The 17,239-nt window shown below is 35.8% G+C and overlaps 4 protein-coding genes across 8 annotated transcripts; 2 read left to right on the top strand and 2 right to left on the bottom strand.

The window, feature by feature from the left end:
• Window positions 1-37: 37 nt before the first annotated feature.
• Window positions 38-10,396, top strand: LOC122415400 (long-chain-fatty-acid--CoA ligase ACSBG2-like). Of its 5 annotated transcripts, none has more exons than XM_043427510.1 (12): window positions 38-731; window positions 5,326-5,383; window positions 5,583-5,787; window positions 6,903-7,037; window positions 7,197-7,392; window positions 7,630-7,731; window positions 7,802-7,948; window positions 8,153-8,628; window positions 8,982-9,196; window positions 9,328-9,479; window positions 9,555-9,680; window positions 9,897-10,396. In XM_043427510.1, exons 2-12 carry the CDS (start codon window positions 5,326-5,328, stop codon window positions 10,089-10,091), a joined length of 2,007 nt encoding a protein of 668 aa, XP_043283445.1. In that variant the 5' UTR covers window positions 38-731; the 3' UTR covers window positions 10,092-10,396. The 5 variants fall into 5 exon arrangements, with proteins under 5 accessions (XP_043283445.1, XP_043283439.1, XP_043283440.1 ...); XM_043427504.1 differs by lacking the exon at window positions 38-731 and adding an exon at window positions 1,837-2,182; XM_043427505.1 differs by lacking the exon at window positions 38-731 and adding an exon at window positions 1,837-2,064.
• On the bottom strand, window positions 10,387-12,658 carry endos (alpha-endosulfine). The gene is made up of 3 exons (XM_043427513.1): window positions 12,196-12,658; window positions 11,823-11,942; window positions 10,387-11,609 (listed from the first exon to the last, which is right to left on the bottom strand). The coding sequence occupies exons 1-3, from the start codon at window positions 12,235-12,237 to the stop codon at window positions 11,439-11,441; spliced, it is 333 nt and encodes a 110-aa protein (XP_043283448.1). The 5' UTR covers window positions 12,238-12,658; the 3' UTR covers window positions 10,387-11,438.
• A 143-nt stretch (window positions 12,659-12,801) lies between these two features.
• LOC122415402 (uncharacterized) lies at window positions 12,802-14,178 on the top strand. The gene is made up of 2 exons (XM_043427512.1): window positions 12,802-13,030; window positions 13,304-14,178. Exons 1-2 carry the CDS (start codon window positions 13,013-13,015, stop codon window positions 14,096-14,098), a joined length of 813 nt encoding a protein of 270 aa, XP_043283447.1. The 5' UTR covers window positions 12,802-13,012; the 3' UTR covers window positions 14,099-14,178.
• On the bottom strand, window positions 14,106-16,317 carry LOC122415401 (proline-rich protein PRCC). Its single transcript, XM_043427511.1, has 3 exons — window positions 15,773-16,317; window positions 15,470-15,526; window positions 14,106-15,389 (listed from the first exon to the last, which is right to left on the bottom strand). The coding sequence occupies exons 1-3, from the start codon at window positions 16,166-16,168 to the stop codon at window positions 14,487-14,489; spliced, it is 1,356 nt and encodes a 451-aa protein (XP_043283446.1). The 5' UTR covers window positions 16,169-16,317; the 3' UTR covers window positions 14,106-14,486.
• Between the last annotated feature and the right edge of the window lie 922 nt (window positions 16,318-17,239).

Here is a 17,239-nt window from a genome sequence, read left to right on the forward strand (position 1 = left end):
TTTTTTAAAGTCACAAGTACGACTACGCCAAATATTTCGAAACGATGCAGCTCCGGATTTGAAAATTTCTTATTAGACTGCACAATTCTGCAAGCGTTTTCGTTCCCTTTGAAAACTTTTTCAGAATTTTGAAAAATTCTCAACATTCGTTGACGTTGTATTTGAATGGGGACTTTGAACGTTTAGTTTTGGGGGGTCCAACGATTGAAAGTAAAAAATGGAAATTATGAGTGCAGAAATCTTTTTTAATTTATAGAAAACTAGACTTTGCTGACTCTTTGCCTTCTTACCAATTTTCATACTTCATGAGATCCAACATATTTTAGTGTTTTTTTCGCTCGTGAAATAAAAATACTTATCATATTGCTTCATAGCAACTTAAGTTACGGGATCTACGATGTATTTATAAATCCTCCAACGCAGTTATTATTTAACGATGCATAATCAAGAGAGCCTCGTATCGCGAACTACAATTAAATGAAATTGCAGAAATTATGGCACTGAACAGAGATTGCGAGAACTTTAAAAAGTATCAAGCCACTCGAGGCTTCGGGAAACGGCAGTATCTTTATTGCTTTTCGATCAAACGTACGCTCCAATTTTAAACGGTCCCATCCAATGATTTTTCGCTTTCAATTTTCGTAAATACTCATTTTTCTTTTCGTCCTCCAGCAGAATCGCACGGTTTATACGGCCTTTTCGACTTGGTATAATTGCGTCTCTACCGAAAAGTGAGGATTACAATTTTATATGTTAAGGTAACTACTGTACTGCATGCTAGTAAAATGAGTGTTAAATTTTCAAAAGTTCAAAAAAAAACCAAGTTCAACGTACCGATTAAATGTGTTGTTAGTGAATTTTTACCGCAGTATATCTTATGGATATGTAAAAATATTAAAAACGATAGTCAACTGATAATTGCAAATCTCCACGATGACAAATTTTCACTGGTATTTTTCAAATAATTATCTGCATTTTTTGATCGATTTTATTGCACCATGTCTCACTTTGTTTCTTAACTGATTCTCTACAAATCCACCATGTAGTTTTTTTTCAACTTAATCGTTTCTCTGTCGCATCTAATTGTTCATTAAGCAAAAAAAATTTTTCATTAATAATTTCTGAAGGAATGAATTTTTTTTTTAATCTATCCGGTGAATTGGTAGAGGATTAGTTGAGGAACAAAATGAGACTTGGTGCAAAACAAAATCGGTCAAAAAATACAGATGATTCTTTGAAAAATATAAAACTATTGGTTTTAATATTTTTTTTCCACATTAATAAAATATTCTTTAATGCATATCTACTAACAATGCGTTTAATCAGTGCGTTAAAATTGGTCTAAAAGCGTTTTAAAAATTTAGCACTCGTTTGACTAGCATGCATTACAGTAGTTGCCTCTGAGCTGGTCAAAGAATTCAACAAAAAACTGGGCAGCACGATTAAAAAATGTATAAAAAAAGCCGTAAAAGGCTCAAATTTTTTGAGCCGTTCTGAGAAAAATTAACAAAATTTATAGATTTGAAGCTTGGGGGAAAATAAAATGGATCAACATTTTCAAATGATTCGTCAGTTCGAGCTGTTTTCTTTCGCTCTTCACATGTTTCCTCAATCGATAAGCCTGAAGCCAGAGGGAAGTTCATCGAGACTCATTCGCCTCGAGATCAATAGTTGTTCGGGATTTTCTCGAAGACTGTCGACTTCGTAATTGTCATGACTTTTAATTATTCGACGTTTCCCCCCACCCGGTATCGGTATTACCCTTCCTTGATGTTGAATGTTGCCGATCGTCCGATGGCGTGATGTCCACTCAGCGTTTTAGGGTGTGCAGTTTCTCGGGGTCGATAGATTGACGCGCGGTGATGATCGGCGATCGCTAGTCACGATCTCTCGTTTTCTAGTGTTTTGAGTATTCGTTTCCAAACTTTTTTCTACGCCGCTAGTTTCGTTGCTATGCAAGCGCACCAACAAATTGAAAACTTGGTGAAAATGGTGATGTTAAATTTGACTCTAGCGAAACGTAAACGGTTCTAGGAATGTTCAGTCAATTCGGGCCTTTCGAAGGTACGTTTGACGTTTGAAAAATAATATCAAGATATCTTGGTTGCGTGATAGAACGCGACGAGGACGAATAGCATGCCGTTGTTGCAACTCGTTTCACAGTCCAAAGGATAATTGTTCTGTAAGTGTGCATTAAAAACGAGATGAGTCATCGCTGATAAATGTGCTTGCAAATAATATAAAAACAAACTTCCGAGATAGAATTTGAGACTGGGAATTGAGGATCGATCGTTTACTATCAATTACCGCTTCGAGTTATCTTCTTTTCAGTTACGTTACAACTTTTCGAGATTCAGACTTGTTTCCATTCGCAATTTTCTACATCGAGGTACGAAACATTTTTCAGAAATATTTTCCCCCTTTACAGAGGTAAAAGGCATAAAATCTGATAAGAATGTTTGAGCCTTCGAGTGCAAGATTCATGTTCTTGGACGTTGCACTTTATTTACTAAGATTCATTATAAATTTCATGAAATTTTTTCTCTCCAAACCGGAAGTGTTTTTCCTTGTCGGCTGTAAATCAGATTTGTCGTCATTTACGCATATTCCTCGTGACTCTCCAATCACGAACGTCGGGTCAATGTTGTTACAGAAAAAATGTATGCCCAGCAGACTTGTAAACGAATTCTCAAGTGCCTATAGCTTCAGTCTGCTGCGAACGTTGAAACTGTGTATTTAAGTACCGTTTTCGTTTTGTTCGGTGTACGCTAGTGCGCTTTTAATGATCAGTTTAATGGAAAAAATAGATTATGATGAAAGACGTATTTTTCTGACAGCAGAATATAAAATCAAAAATTCTGAGCTCAAATATTTCATCACTTGTGGAATTATTTGTATTAACTAACTGGATCGTGTGAATCAATTCATTTACATTTAATAGGAATTGTTAATCGATTGAAGGAAACGTATGAAGGGACATCAAAAATGATAGTTATCGAAGTAAGCGACTGGATGTTTTCATGAACTTGACATTATATAGGGGAGACCGGGGCAAAACTGGATAACGAAGGAAATATCGTACTTTTCAGAAGTTTGAGAAGCTTCGTCTATTTGTTACTCCCGAACACCGATAAATGGACTGTAATTTTTGGCAATTTTAGAAAAAAAGAAATTAAAATTTGGAGCACAACGAAGGGCCGCTTAAAACTGAGAGTAATTTTTTTATCTGAGCGATTTTGATTCAATGCACTTTGACGACTTTTTATTTGAAGAAGCAGTCGTTAAAAGAAAAATTCGGAGTTTCTTCAAAATTTTTGAATTTTTATTTTTTTTGAATTTCTTCACTCCTTCTTTTTTGAAAGTATTATTATTTTCCATTTGAAAGAATTTTTTTTCTTTCGCTGAAAAAATATAAAAAACTGCAAAAATTAAAGAAACAAAACAAAACCGCAATTTTTTAGTTATCCCGCTTTGCCTCGGTTTACCCTGTAACTCTCCGCGCTATTTTCCGTTCTAGAAGATAACAGAACATTTTCGTTTTGGAAAAAAGTATAACCCGATAACCGCGAGTGCCATCGTACTACTAATTGCACAGTTTTCTACTCGAATTTCGCATTTTTTTTGTTTATGGAACCTCATGGAACTATGCAAATGAATCCAAAAGAAGAAATGTAGAGAATGTCAATCCGGAGATAATGAGCGCTGAGACGAGAAATAAATAAGCTAAAAACCCGGAAAAATTCGGGTTTTTTTCAAAAATTTTGATCGTCGCCATTTTTGAAGTTACAACGACGGTTGTTTGCACAATAGTAGATATCGATGGATACTTCCTGTGTGCAAAACCCTTCATTGCAATCAGAAGTTTCGAGCGCCATATTTTTCAGCCAGGAGATAGTTTATCTATCAATTCATCAAACAGATTTGGGAAGTATTAAGCCTTAAAGACGTTCTTCATTTTTCGTTTGAATGCTGGAAACTTGAGCGCAAATATTTAAGATATAACTGGATGGATAGCTCGACTAAAAATTATATCTGATTGGAATTTCCGTACTTCGTGATGCAATAAAAATCTGAAGAAATTCAACAACATTTGGAAAGCTATGAACAACAATTATCAATAATAATATTGGCCAAAAGTTAATAACAAATTGTTTAAACATTTAATTATTCAATAATTTTGCGGTGACCTACTGTTTTTTTTTACGAATCAAATGTGTGTATTTTTCCGAATGCTCATGAATTTTATCAGAATTTTCGTGGATTATTGAAATTTCTTGAAAAAATTTTGAGAAAATTTTTTTAAATTTGAATTTTGGATATGTTTTAGAAGACATATTTACCATCAGTTTTGAAAAGTCTCAAGGTTACTGGATCAAAAATGTAGAAATAGAGCCACTTAAAAAATTTAAAAAAGGGAATTTCAAAAATCCACGAAAATTCTGAAAAAAATCATGAGCATTCAGAAAAATGCGCACATTCGATTCGTAAAAAAAACAAGGGTTTACTGTAAAATTGTTAAAAAATTATTTATTTAAACAATTTATTAATAACTTTTGAGAAATATTATTGTTGATAATTGTAGTTCATAACTTTCCAAATGTTGCTGAATTTTTTCAAATTTTTATTGCATCACGAAGTACGGAAATTCCGATTAGGTACAATTTATCGGTTGGGCTAGACATCCAGTAATACCTTAACTGCTTGCTCGCCTGCTTTGCATAGCTCCATTAGTTTTAATTTTAATGAGCAGCAAACTAGGAAAACGTTTTTTTCACTTATTCGTTAATCTAACCCGAGATCGAACGTGTGACGGCACTCGAGGTTATCGGATTTCATTTTTTTCCGAATCTGGTGATTTTAGAGCTCCATTCCTTCCAATAATGATGTAATTGAAAATGTTAATCCGAGTTTTTCGTAAAAGAGTCTTGATCTGTTGAGAAAAGTCATGATTGAAGTACTTATTCGAGAAATGGTTTTTACGTCGCTTGTTGTAAGTGAAATACGTTGATGCTCGCATTATAGGTAATTCAGGGAATAATTTAGACGAGGTGCTCGTGGCTTTCGAACTTTAGTGTTTCACGAGCGTTATAAAATCATTGGTCAATGATAAAAGTAAAAAAAGTTTAAGGAAACTCGAGAATGAAAATTTGCGGAGAACAACAAAATTTTCAAAATTCTTATTTCGACTTTTCAGTTCTAGTAGAAGCGTAAGGAAGTCTCATTGCGTTGAGCTTGCGGGCTCATACTTCGATTATTAGCTTGAGACGACGAATCAAAATAAAGTTTTAGATTTTCGAACGAGTTTGAAAAATCTTTGTTTTCCAGATGGCAGATTTCGGCGTTTCGCCAGAATATGCAGGAACGAGCAAAGATGGTTTGGACGGTAAGTTTACCGAGTGCACAGTCTGACGTCTGAGAGTTTTTGAGGCAGGAAGGGAGTAAAAATTTCTCAATTTTTGACAGGCCAAATTCTAATAATTTAATAAAATTTTTGTCGTTTGAAAAATCGAGTGAAATGACAAAATCCTCTGAAATTTTTCGACCTCGTAGAAATAATGAAATATTTACATCCAAACACAAAGGTCCGGATCAGGTGTTGCCTTCTGATGTTGACACAACGTGTGAACCCTCCGGAAGGGTTCGTATAAAATTCGACGACAACGATCGCGCGCACGAGGTCATGTCAGTCCCCGGCGTTCTTATGAAGACTGTGAAAAGTTACGGTGATCAAGTTGCACTGGTATCGACTCCAGGAGTTGACGGAAATAGCAAGACTTGGACTTGGAAGTTTGTACTATAATGACTTACTCATAAACTTATATATAAGCAATCTCATGCCGAATCGTGTCGTACTTCGAGCATTGATAAAACGTGACGAGAGATTTTCTTACTCGTCAAAATTCAACAGCCTGATTTCGTACTAAATTTATTAGCTCAACCAAAGATTTTGAACTCGAGTGGAAGCGGCGTTGAATCGATAAAAGTTTTTTTGAGTCTTCAAATTTTATATGTTCCCTACGATTTTTTGATCCAACGAAGAATTCTGTTGGTTTCTGACACTCCGATAAGCGACTTTGTACGAGTCGGGGGATTCAAAAGTGTACGTTCCGCAGTCTTTCACTCGCACTAGAAATCCGCAGAGATTGAGTTCGGAGCCACCAGTTGAACGGTTTGCTTAGAATAATAATTATTACAATTGACAAAAAAAAGTAATCTCGTCGATTATGTATTTCCAGTCGTCATCGTTTTTATAAAAATGTGATAAAACTCGTACAGCGTGACCGTGTGGCCCCATTACCGGTCTGTTGAACCTAAACGATTGTATTTTCCCATAACGAGTATCAGGTTAAAGTTTTTTTCAGTTCCTTGCCACGAAAATTTTCACTTGGAAGTCATTTTTAGTTTGATTTTCTCAATCTCGATTTTTTCTACTTCGATGACGATTGAATTTTCGGTAATTTTCGTAATTTACGATATTTTCCAAATTTTTTCAATTCCAATGCTTGTCCAGTTGCAAGAACGTTGCTCTGGCCTCAAACTAGAGGGATGCGTATGGAATAACTGCGAAATAAGCGTATTGGAAGATTAAATAATTAATGAGAAAATGAGCTCTGAGCGAATCGATATAAACGAGGCTAGTGCTATTGGAAAAAAGTCTTAAGTACACAATAACGAACCGATAGTACGTAGGGAGCTTCGATTTTGTCGAAAAGAACAGCTCAAGTTGCTCAAATATTTTTCGATTAATTCTTCAATTGGAATTAAAAAAAAAATTTATTTTCGATAAATCATCGTCAAATTCTTAGATGAACGTTTTATTTTTAGTTTTTTATATACTTCATCGTTTCGACGAGTACGATAGTACCGAATCCCAGTAACGAAACAACCGTGATTACTTCCAGGGAGTACGAAGCTGAGGTGAGAATAGTCGCGAAAGCTTTTTTGAAGTTGGGCCTCGAGCGTTATCACAGCGTTGGTATTATTGGTTTCAACTGCCCGCAATGGTTCTTCGCGGATATTGCTGCTATATATGCTGGGTAAAGTAAAAAACGAAGGAATTTCTCTCTCAGTTCTTTTTTCGCAATGATTCGTGTCGATTTTTATTTTCCTTCATTGTATTTGAAATGTTTTTTTTTTTAAATATTGAATCGAATAAACGAACCGCAATCATGGCTACGAAAATTGTCAATTTTCAGGGGATTTGCGACTGGAATTTATACGACTAATTCGCCCGAGGCGTGTGAGTTTTGCGCAGAAAATAGCAGAGCCAATATCCTCGTTGTCGAAGACAATAAGCAATTAGATAAGATTTTGAGCATCAGAAATAAATTGACTCACTTAAAAGCCATCGTGAAAATCGATGGGAAATCGAAGGAAAAAAACGTTTACAGTGTAAGTTTAATTCGAATTTTTCGATTCAGGAAAATTGAGATGGAAATTTCTGCGTTATTTTCCCACCAAAATAACAATCGATTCACCTGTTTTGAAACTCTGTCAAAATATTTATGAAAAAAGTTTCGACCCAATTCCCTTCGGAGTTACAGACTTTTCAGCATCTATTTTTAGCAACCGAAAGTACCAATTTTTATTTTCAAATATCGTTATTACTAAAACCAATTTCGTTCGCAGTGGGAAGAGATTCTACAGATTGGCAAAGCCGAATCGGACACCCAACTCAATGCTGTTCTCAAAACTATCGGTGCCAATGAATGTTGTACTCTAGTTTATACGGTAAGAAAAATATCCTCAACTTGATTATTATTTTTTGAAAATATGCAGCTGAAGAAAGGATAATTCACAGTCGGGGACAACCGGAAACCCGAAAGCTGTTATGCTCAGTCACGACAATTTGGTGCACGACGCCAGAGCAATTTGTCAAAAGATTGGTTTGCACAAGGGGCAAGAAGTAGTCGTTAGTTATCTTCCATTGTCGCACATCGCAGCGCAGGTCAGTGTAATTAAACGTTTACGTGTGAATCTCAAAAAGATTTTTCAATGGTGTCAAATTATTGTGAAACTTGTTCGAGAAAATTTCAATTTTTTTTTCAAGTATAGTATTTTAAATTGGAACGAATATTTAAACGATTAAGAACAAATTCGAAGGACAATTTTCGGTACAAAAAGTTTAAAAGGAAAAAACGTTCGTTTACAGATCGTTGATATAATGGTGCCGATGGCGGTGGCTGCGACAGTGTATTTCGCAGATAAAAATGCATTGAAAGGCTCCTTAGTCGAAACCCTGCTAGTGGCACGACCAACAGCATTTTTAGGAGTGCCAAGAGTGTGGGAAAAAATTTACGAAAAAATGATGGCTGTGGCACGCAGTAACGGAGCAATAAAAACATGGATAGCGACGTGGGCAAAGGCCCAAGGACTGCAGTACCATATGAACAAAATGAATGGAATCGATTACAAAAGTTGGGGATACGTCTTAGCAAAAGCTATCGTTTTCAACAAAGTCAAAGCAAATCTTGGATTCGACAGATGCAAATTATGCATCACGGGGGCTGCTCCTCTCAGTGTGGACATTCAAAAATATTTCATGAGCCTCGATATACCACTCATGGAGGTTTATGGAATGTCCGAAAGCACCGGAGGTCATTCGATCAACACTAACGATAATTACAGGTTGATAATCAATTGTTCGATAAATTGGATTGACTCTTGACCTCCCCCCCTTACATTTTGGAAAATTCAATCCCTAACGGGGCTGAAAAACGTCTTCAACCTTCTCATCAGCCTAAAACATTCCCCTTTTGTAATAGTGACGTTCAGCTACGCACGATTCTCTTTGTTTTTGCATAACGGAGAAAAAAATGGTGCACGAGAAGATTCATTCGACAGAGCTTTACCCATCAAATCTCTATGAAACAGAAAAATCTTCCAGAGACTGCGAGACTTTTTTGACCGAAATGATTGAGGTCGTTTCCAGGATTGTTTTTTCTTCTCCCATCCTTTTATGGTCGTTCGTTTTTCAACAGACTTGGCAGCGTGGGAACAAGTTTGCCTGGTTTTACGACGAAACTGGATAATCCCGATGACACAGGTGAGGGAGAAGTCTGCATGTCGGGACGGCACATTTTCATGGGCTATTTGAACGAGCACGAGAAAACCAAGGAATCGAAGGACGATGCTGGATGGCTGCACAGTGGAGATCTCGGAAGACTCGATGATCGCGGTTACCTACATATAACAGGTTAATCATAAACATTTGATTAGAAATTTGGTAAATTCAGAAAAATAGTGAATTAAAAAAAAATCGGAAACAACAATAATTGACGGAAAAATATTTGTCTCCAATTGCTTATTGTGTATATTTACCCAAAGGCCGCATAAAGGAGCTCATTATAACAGCCGGAGGTGAAAACGTTCCTCCGGTACCGATCGAACAAACTTTACTGGGCGAATTACCAACGTTGAGCAATGCGATGTTGATCGGCGATAAGAGAAAATTCCTGACAATTCTAGTCACGCTGAAAGTAAGAAAATCTTTTGAACAATGTTTTGTTTTTCGATGGAGTTCCGAAAATTTGCTTTTAAAATTTTTCTTGCAGACGGATATGGATCCGGATACTGGAGCTCCCCTCGACACTTTAACAGAACCGACACGATCGTGGGCCACGTCGATCGGATCTGGTGCTACGACTGTTAAGCAAATCTTAGACAACCGGGATCCGGCAGTGAGTAGAATTTTGCATCAAATTGACGTTCAAGTTGAGAGCCGAAAATCTTCGACGATATTCATAAAGTGGCTCGTTTCGAAAAGCAAAACTCATATTTTTAGTTCAAATGATTAAACCTATGAATAAAATTATTATTTTCATGAATGTGATAGAAAAATGACCACATTTGAGGAACCTCGGGGAAAAAAATGTTTTTTACTTTTTTTTTTTCAGGTTCATGCAGAAATTCAAGAAGCTTTAAATAGGACGAATGCACGTGCAACGAGCAATGCTCAAAAGGTCCAAAAGTTTCGGATATTGCCTCACGATTTTTCGCTTCCAACTGGCGAGTTGGGACCAACGTTAAAAGTACGGAGGAATATAATCGTCAACAAATACGCGGATCTCATTGACGAGATGTACGAATAATTCAAATCGGATCAAGTTTCTTTTCACTATTTCATTTGTAATATACAACTGATGATTTCAATCTCGGGAGGGATTCTGTTGAATGTTCATTTTTTGGAATTCTGTACCAAGGAAGAATTAATTGTTTTGATTTATCTGTAGAAATGAATGCCAATTATTGTGTACTAGAAATATACGAATAAACAACATTTTCGTAAGACTCCATAAACAAAAACTGCAATTTATGCTTTCCAAAGAATGAGTAGAAAAAAAAATTTATAAAAAAGCAACCAAAAGTCAATAAACTTGAAGTAACTTTTGTTCAATAATTGTACTCTTTATTTTCTAATTACATTATCTCCGTCTTTCATTATTCAAAAACGAATACAAAAATAAGATCGAATTTCCATTAGCAAGGCTATCGGTGAGAATGATGAAACAGAGAAAAAGGCTCTATTTTTTTGTAATCTTTAATTTAGAGTTTTTGAATTAGAACTAAAAAATATATTAGTTGGATGAGTTCGTAAATATATTTATGTATATTAATAATAATTGAAGGTTATTCAAATTCGATTGAAGACTCTCGAGTACACATGCATTCTCGACGTCCAAGACGGATAAACATTGTTGGTTCACACCGTTTGTAAAACTACAGTGAAAAAGATTCTCGAGTTCAGTTTTTTCCAAATTATTTATTCTACATCTTTGAGGAAATAATAGAAATTGAAAGTTCATTGGTTTGTTAGTTCTCACGGTTGACATAAAAAATAAGATTATCTGGACACTGTGTGAACCACATTTTTCAATAGAATTAAAATATACTTCACTGTTTTATATCTATTTATATTAGAGTTTGTTCCACCGTTCTTCGTTTCAATCAATTATCACGACAAGGTCGTTATAAGCATGTGCTTTGCACCGATTAGCAAATGATCTCGAAGGTCACTAAAAGGTATGGCTCTTCGGAACACTTTGACAGAGTTGAACGAAGAACGAAATAATGCCTACAATCGAAGCTCAAGACGATGCGATTTTTTTTATGGTACTCAATATTACGTCATCAGTATGTAACAAAAATTATTTTCCCTCATCCGCGAATGAAAGATTCAAAAGATTGAGGTTGTTTTTTTCTTTCCATTTTTCGTTGAATTTCATCAATGGCAAATCCGAATTGTAATATTTTTTTTTCTCCCCCATTATGCATGAAAGACTTAATATCTAAAAAAAACTCCTACAACTTGACGTCACTTTTGACTCTCCTTTTTTCTCAAACACTAGTACACTCGCTCAACTGGTTTGAAAAAAGATAATCCATCGAACCTTTTCTTCTGCACCGAACATCGCACGCCATAGAACACTCTACTACGCTTACGAACTACTTGATGTGTTGAATTTCTGTTGGATTATCGACGTTTTGCGCTGCGGCACCGACTCTGGAGTTGGTATCGCATCTCCTGTTGGCAATACTCCCGTTGGTTTTGGTTTTGCTGCCGACTTTTGTTTGGCCATTTGATAATCACCAGAATCAAAGTATTTTTGCTATAAAATTATATGATATTAAATAATTTGAGTATTTATTGGTAATAAAATGGTTGGAAAAATTTTGCATTTTTTTGTCAGAGTAAATGATCAAATATCCAAAGTTATAGATGACGAGTTGAACTTTTGTAGAATCTCATAAGATTATCAAAAATTTCAATTGGAAATACTTCATCACAAGGAAGTGAGTAGAATTGTAATTATATTACTCACCCCTTTGGCTAGCCTCTTTTGCAAAAAAGCAGAATGTCCACTAATCGGTCTTCCACCAGTATTGGGGAATTTAGCTCTCAGCTTAGCTTCTTCGAGTTTCTCAACGTCATTATGAGATAACTAAAATAAATGACAAACGAATGTATACGTTTTTAAAATGCTTGCACCATGGAAAAAAATCGGAAAATGGGATTTGGAACGCAGTAACGTCGAACTGTATTATCATGATGACAAACATAACCAGAAAGTTTGCATGAAATTGTTTCATACCGGTAAAATGGAGTCTCTGGAGAATTGTAAATAGAATTTGGAACGGAATCATGACAGGTGTTGAATAAAATTAAATATTAAATAAATATAAGATCTGAATTACCTCTGCAGGTTGAGCAAGATCAATTGTTTGTTGGTCGCTCATGTTTGCACGTTATAACACGTCTTTCAAATTCTCAACTGAAATGCAGCTGCTCGAATGTTGTCCCCCTCTTTGCGACCAGGTGCGAGAAGAATACAGCCGAATTTAATATACGCGAAAATGTGTATTGCCGGTGTGGAGTCGAGTCTCTGAACAGAGATCAACTTGGGATGAATTTAAAAATTCGTTATTGACATCGACATAACGTATCGAACAAATTTCAAATCGATTAATTATCATAGAAAGTATTTTAAACTAGTGGCCCTTTTTTTCTCTACATGAGAACTATTTCCTAACGCTCTCGTGACTTCGTTTATCACGTAATTGAAATTCGACTGGACAACGAAAAAAAAAAAGATTTCGAACGACGATGACGCGAAGCTCTCAAAACAAAACTTGAGTGTGAAGATGGCAGTAGAAATTAGCACCTTAGGCACCTAGGGACGAGAACCGCGTAGAACGCAGTATCCACAAACAAACCAGAGTCAGAAGAGTAGGGAGAAATCATCCATCCATTCGAAGGCGGGTGATAATTTTGAGAAGTTCGTAGTAAGGGCGCTTTCTCGTAGCGTTTAATACGGGAAATAAAAGTTCAACCTAAGAAACCAACCTCTTATTCTCTACCTAGTTTCTGGTAGAGTCTACAGAAAAAAGAGCGCGCATTGTGCGCGCGCAATCCCTTCATCTCAATACTTCATTCCCTTTTCGCTTCATTCTATCCGTTATTATTTGACATTTTTTTTTGTATTTGAATTTTCGGAGAATTCAGTCCAAAAGAATGGATTTTTCCCAAGATGTAAGTATTATTTTGACTTTATTACGAAATCAGTCATCTTTCCAATGTAAAACAATCATTGTTTTTCTAGTCACCGAGGAGAAAGATAAAAATACCGTAGAAACAACTTGTTAATTGCTTTGTTTTTCCCATACGAAACAAAAACCAAGATTCCACAATTAATATTAATTACGAAAAATTTTTGGTTTAAAATCCAATTTTCGTCAAATCTTTTTATTACCATCGCATTTTCAACAACAAGTAAACAAAAAAAATGACATTTCACGTTCCAAGTTCGACGCTACATCGATAGCAAGTTCGGAGATCCGGTCAATCGACAGTTCGTCAACGTATTCTGCTCAATCGTCCGATCAAAAAAGGGACAGATCAGTCATTCCGGATGACAACACAGCGAAATTGTCACTGATTGAAAAAGCGTTAAACGAGACGATAGCTGAGCAAGATGTTTATAGCAAAGAAATTACAGAATTATTAGGCACTCTCGATATCATGCCCAATTCCTTGTCAAAAAATATTCAGGAGGCATGGAACAAAGTTGCTCTGATTTTACGAGCAGAGGGTTTGTCAGAAGTGGATGAAAATTTGTTGCAGCTGAAAATGGAAGAGAAAAAAAGGGAAACTGCTAAAAGAGCGTGTGAGGAAAGAAAACTCAAAAGCCGCTATGACAATTTGTGCGAACGACACAGAGTTGTTCTGGAGAAACAAGCTGTGGTCCGAGAGAGCACAGAATCTTTGCAAAAATTTGTAGAAACCGAATGGGCCAACAACGAGGAAGAGTATGCAAATCGTATTTTTCTGGCCACTAAATTGAATGACTTCAGACAGACGGCTGAAAAACTCCAGGAAAGTTTGGACCAGCAGGTTCCTGCAGATTTGTATCCACAAAAACTTTTGGAAAAATATGAGACCTATCTAGAGCTTTTAGAAGAATCCAAAGCTCTAGATAAAACTTTAGAAAAATATGGTGATTTACCTCCTAATTTGTTGGAGGCGAGAATGAAACTTGAGGAGAAAGAGTTGTATTTAAAAGACCTTGAACATACAATTTTCGAAAAAATGAATTCGTAGTCTTTGCTTAGGGTTTCCATAAAATATATATTTTTCACTATGTACAATCTTAATTGAAGAAATAAATGTATTTTTGTACATTTGTGGGCTACTGTGCAGTGGCAAACGACAAAATGATAAAAAAATTTTCTTCTACACATCGGCAGGAAATTTCTTCACATCGTTCATATAATTGCATTATTCTCCTATGCAGTTGGCATGATGAGTTTCAGTACGAGTTCTTGTCAAAAAAAATTAATCCTGGGAGTACAAAACGAAATATTTCGTTCATAATAAAGAAAATATTTTTTCTGCAAAAAAACAAATAATATTTACAACAGTTTTGTATATGAAGAATTTAGTAATAAGCAAAAATCCAATGCTTTTTGGGCCTTAAGGAAAGATCCAATTAAAATCCATATTTGGATTGTGTTTGTTTTCTGGCCATACGGTTCTGGGACCATGTATTTTTGAGCTCGACTTCCATGGCTTTGGCTTGATGCGCGAGGTAAGTGATTTGATGTTTTTTCTTGGATTGACTGCTGGGTCCAGCTCCCTGCATCGACACAGGCCTCTGAACAGGTTCCTCTGTCATTGCTTTAACCAACCATTCTCTTTCATCTGGTTTTATGTCTTCACCGTTGATCTCAATGATGTTAGCCTCCTCTATCATCTTGTTCTTTCTTTTCACTCCGCGCTTGCCACAAAGATATTCAATCGCCTTCTCGTCAAAGGCAACGTTGCCCTCCGCATCGACGTTGAATTCCTGCTCTGGAACTGGTAATTTGGGGCCAACTTCTGCTTTGTTTTTTAGTAAAATTTCCTCTCGTGGTAAATTCATGACAGTACTAATCAGAGTAGAATTTTGTCCTTGATCGCTCTCCGGCGTAGTAACAGATTTACTTGTGTCCAAATTTTCGACTGTGCTTTGAAACCCTGTTTCGTGGTTATTGACTGTCGATGGATTTTTCAGATTGTTTTTTACAGTGCTCATCAAAATGGTCGTTTTTGGCAGAACTGGAATCTCTGGTGAATTAACCGGTTTTGAGAGTGAAAAGAAGTCTTGATGAGTTTCTTCCTCGTCCTCGGAATTCGAGTCGTAATCCATCGTTGTCAATAGCCTAGGAACTTGTTTTTCAGCTATTTTGATCTCCCTGGGCTTTTCTGGTTTTGAGACAGGAACTTTTGATACTGTTGTTTTGGGCCCTGCATTGATTCCAGCTTTTGTGAGCACGTGTGGAATAAGATTGTTCTTCTTTATTGTTACTTCACTCTTTGGTGGAGGAAGAATTGAAAACAGTCCAGTACCCTTCTATAAAAACAAAATGAGTTAAAACAAAGATAGAAATGTTGTTTTTGTTTTTTCATTGGTTTGTCATTCTTTTTACATACTTTTGAGGCTATAGGTCGATGTTTACTGTTCTCTAGATCCTCGTCGACGTCTTTGAACTGTGAACCCAAAGAAAAATGAAATTTACACGCTGTTCTTTCGTTGGAGTGGATTCAAAGAATAAAGCTTATTTTGTAATATGGTTTTGACTTTTGACGATTATCATGAATTTTTTTGTCAGAATGCATTTCTTTCATAAATTAAGCAATTAAATTTAAAAAGGGGTGAATGAATATGATTTGACTGGTTTCCAACGAAATTTTAATTCAATGTGCGAGGGAGTAAGCAAAAGAATTTTCTGTTACCTCTGACAATGAAGGAATAGAAATCCTTGCAGGAGTTCTGTCTTTTTTCATTGGTACTTCAACGACGGTTTGTTTGGGCTTGAACAGAGGGATGTCATCATCTTCAGGAACGTTTTGGTATTCATTTTGAAAATTTTTAGGTTTCGGTAAAGCACCAAAACCTAATGTACCACTGGTAACTTCGGCGTTACCATTCGAATGGTTTTCTGATGGAATTTGTGGATTCTTCGGTGCCGGCAAGTTCATAAGAGTGTTGAAACTTTTGCTAAAGTCTACAGTTACGTTTGAAGATTTGTTTTGTAGTTCATCTTCAACATTCTTTTGTGAACCTTTCGCTTCAGGATTAACCTCGTCGTCACTACTTTCGTCACTACTTCCGTACGCCACAAGACTCATCGTTGAATCAAACAAACGAACCTAGAGTTGAGAAGCAGCTAAAGCTTTTTCAGCTAAATCTTTTTATTCTAAAAAATTAACAAAAATTATCGTATTTGAGACGTTTGTGTTCGATGTCAAATCCGTTTCCATACTTGTGAGAGAAATTATTTTTTGTGTACGTACCGTAGTGCACGACTCGAATGCGTCTATTTTGAGAACTACTCACGTGTAAAAATCTCATTCGTCTCAGACAATAAAGTAGGGCCCTTTTTTAATTACGTTTTCTTCATTACCGACAAAGTTGAATTATTCTATTTCACAGGGTAATCGTGATGCGCTGAACGCAAAGCAGGAAAATCAAACGTAAAAATTTACATAATTTCATCAAAATTATCTTAATTATTCATAAATTATTCGTACTACGGAGAGTCATTTGCACATTTCGAAATTTTCCCATTGACAATGTACTTCGTTTACCAATAATCCTCGTCTATGCCACAAATTATGATTATTTTACCCCCTTCGACAATCGCATTTTGTAACGCGAATTCATCAAAATTACAATCTTATATCGCTCTCGTTTGTTCAAACGTGCGATAAAAATAGCTCAATTTTGAAAAATCAACTGCACCAACTATATTTTTCGAAAATTTCAAAAAACGAAACTAACTTTAAAATTGTAAATTTTATTATTTTAGAAATATATAATAATCGTTAGAGAGAACCAACGTTTTTATACAATTTTATTATAAAAAAACGTTTGAAGATTTCATTTCGACTAGCGTGGTGCAACAACTGTCGCTGCTGTTGAGTGTTGATGTCACCCTGTCAGTTTTCTTTAAAAATTTTATAGGTTATAAAGTGAGTTTACTGTCCAAAGTAATATTGCAGTGTAGAAAAATGTAAAAAAAATGAACGACAAAAAAGTTTACCGAGATAAAAATGGTCGTTTTGTAAAAGCTGACGAAAAAACGTGGCGAAGCAAACGAACGACAAAATATGACCAAATAAAGCTCGAACTGATGTCACATGTGAACATACATTGAATGCAGCGTAGCCAAACGAACGTAACTCATCCATTTGTCGTGT

Source organism: Venturia canescens, chromosome 8, assembly GCF_019457755.1.
Source record: "Venturia canescens isolate UGA chromosome 8, ASM1945775v1, whole genome shotgun sequence".
NCBI classification, from domain to species: Eukaryota; Metazoa; Arthropoda; class Insecta; order Hymenoptera; family Ichneumonidae; genus Venturia; species Venturia canescens.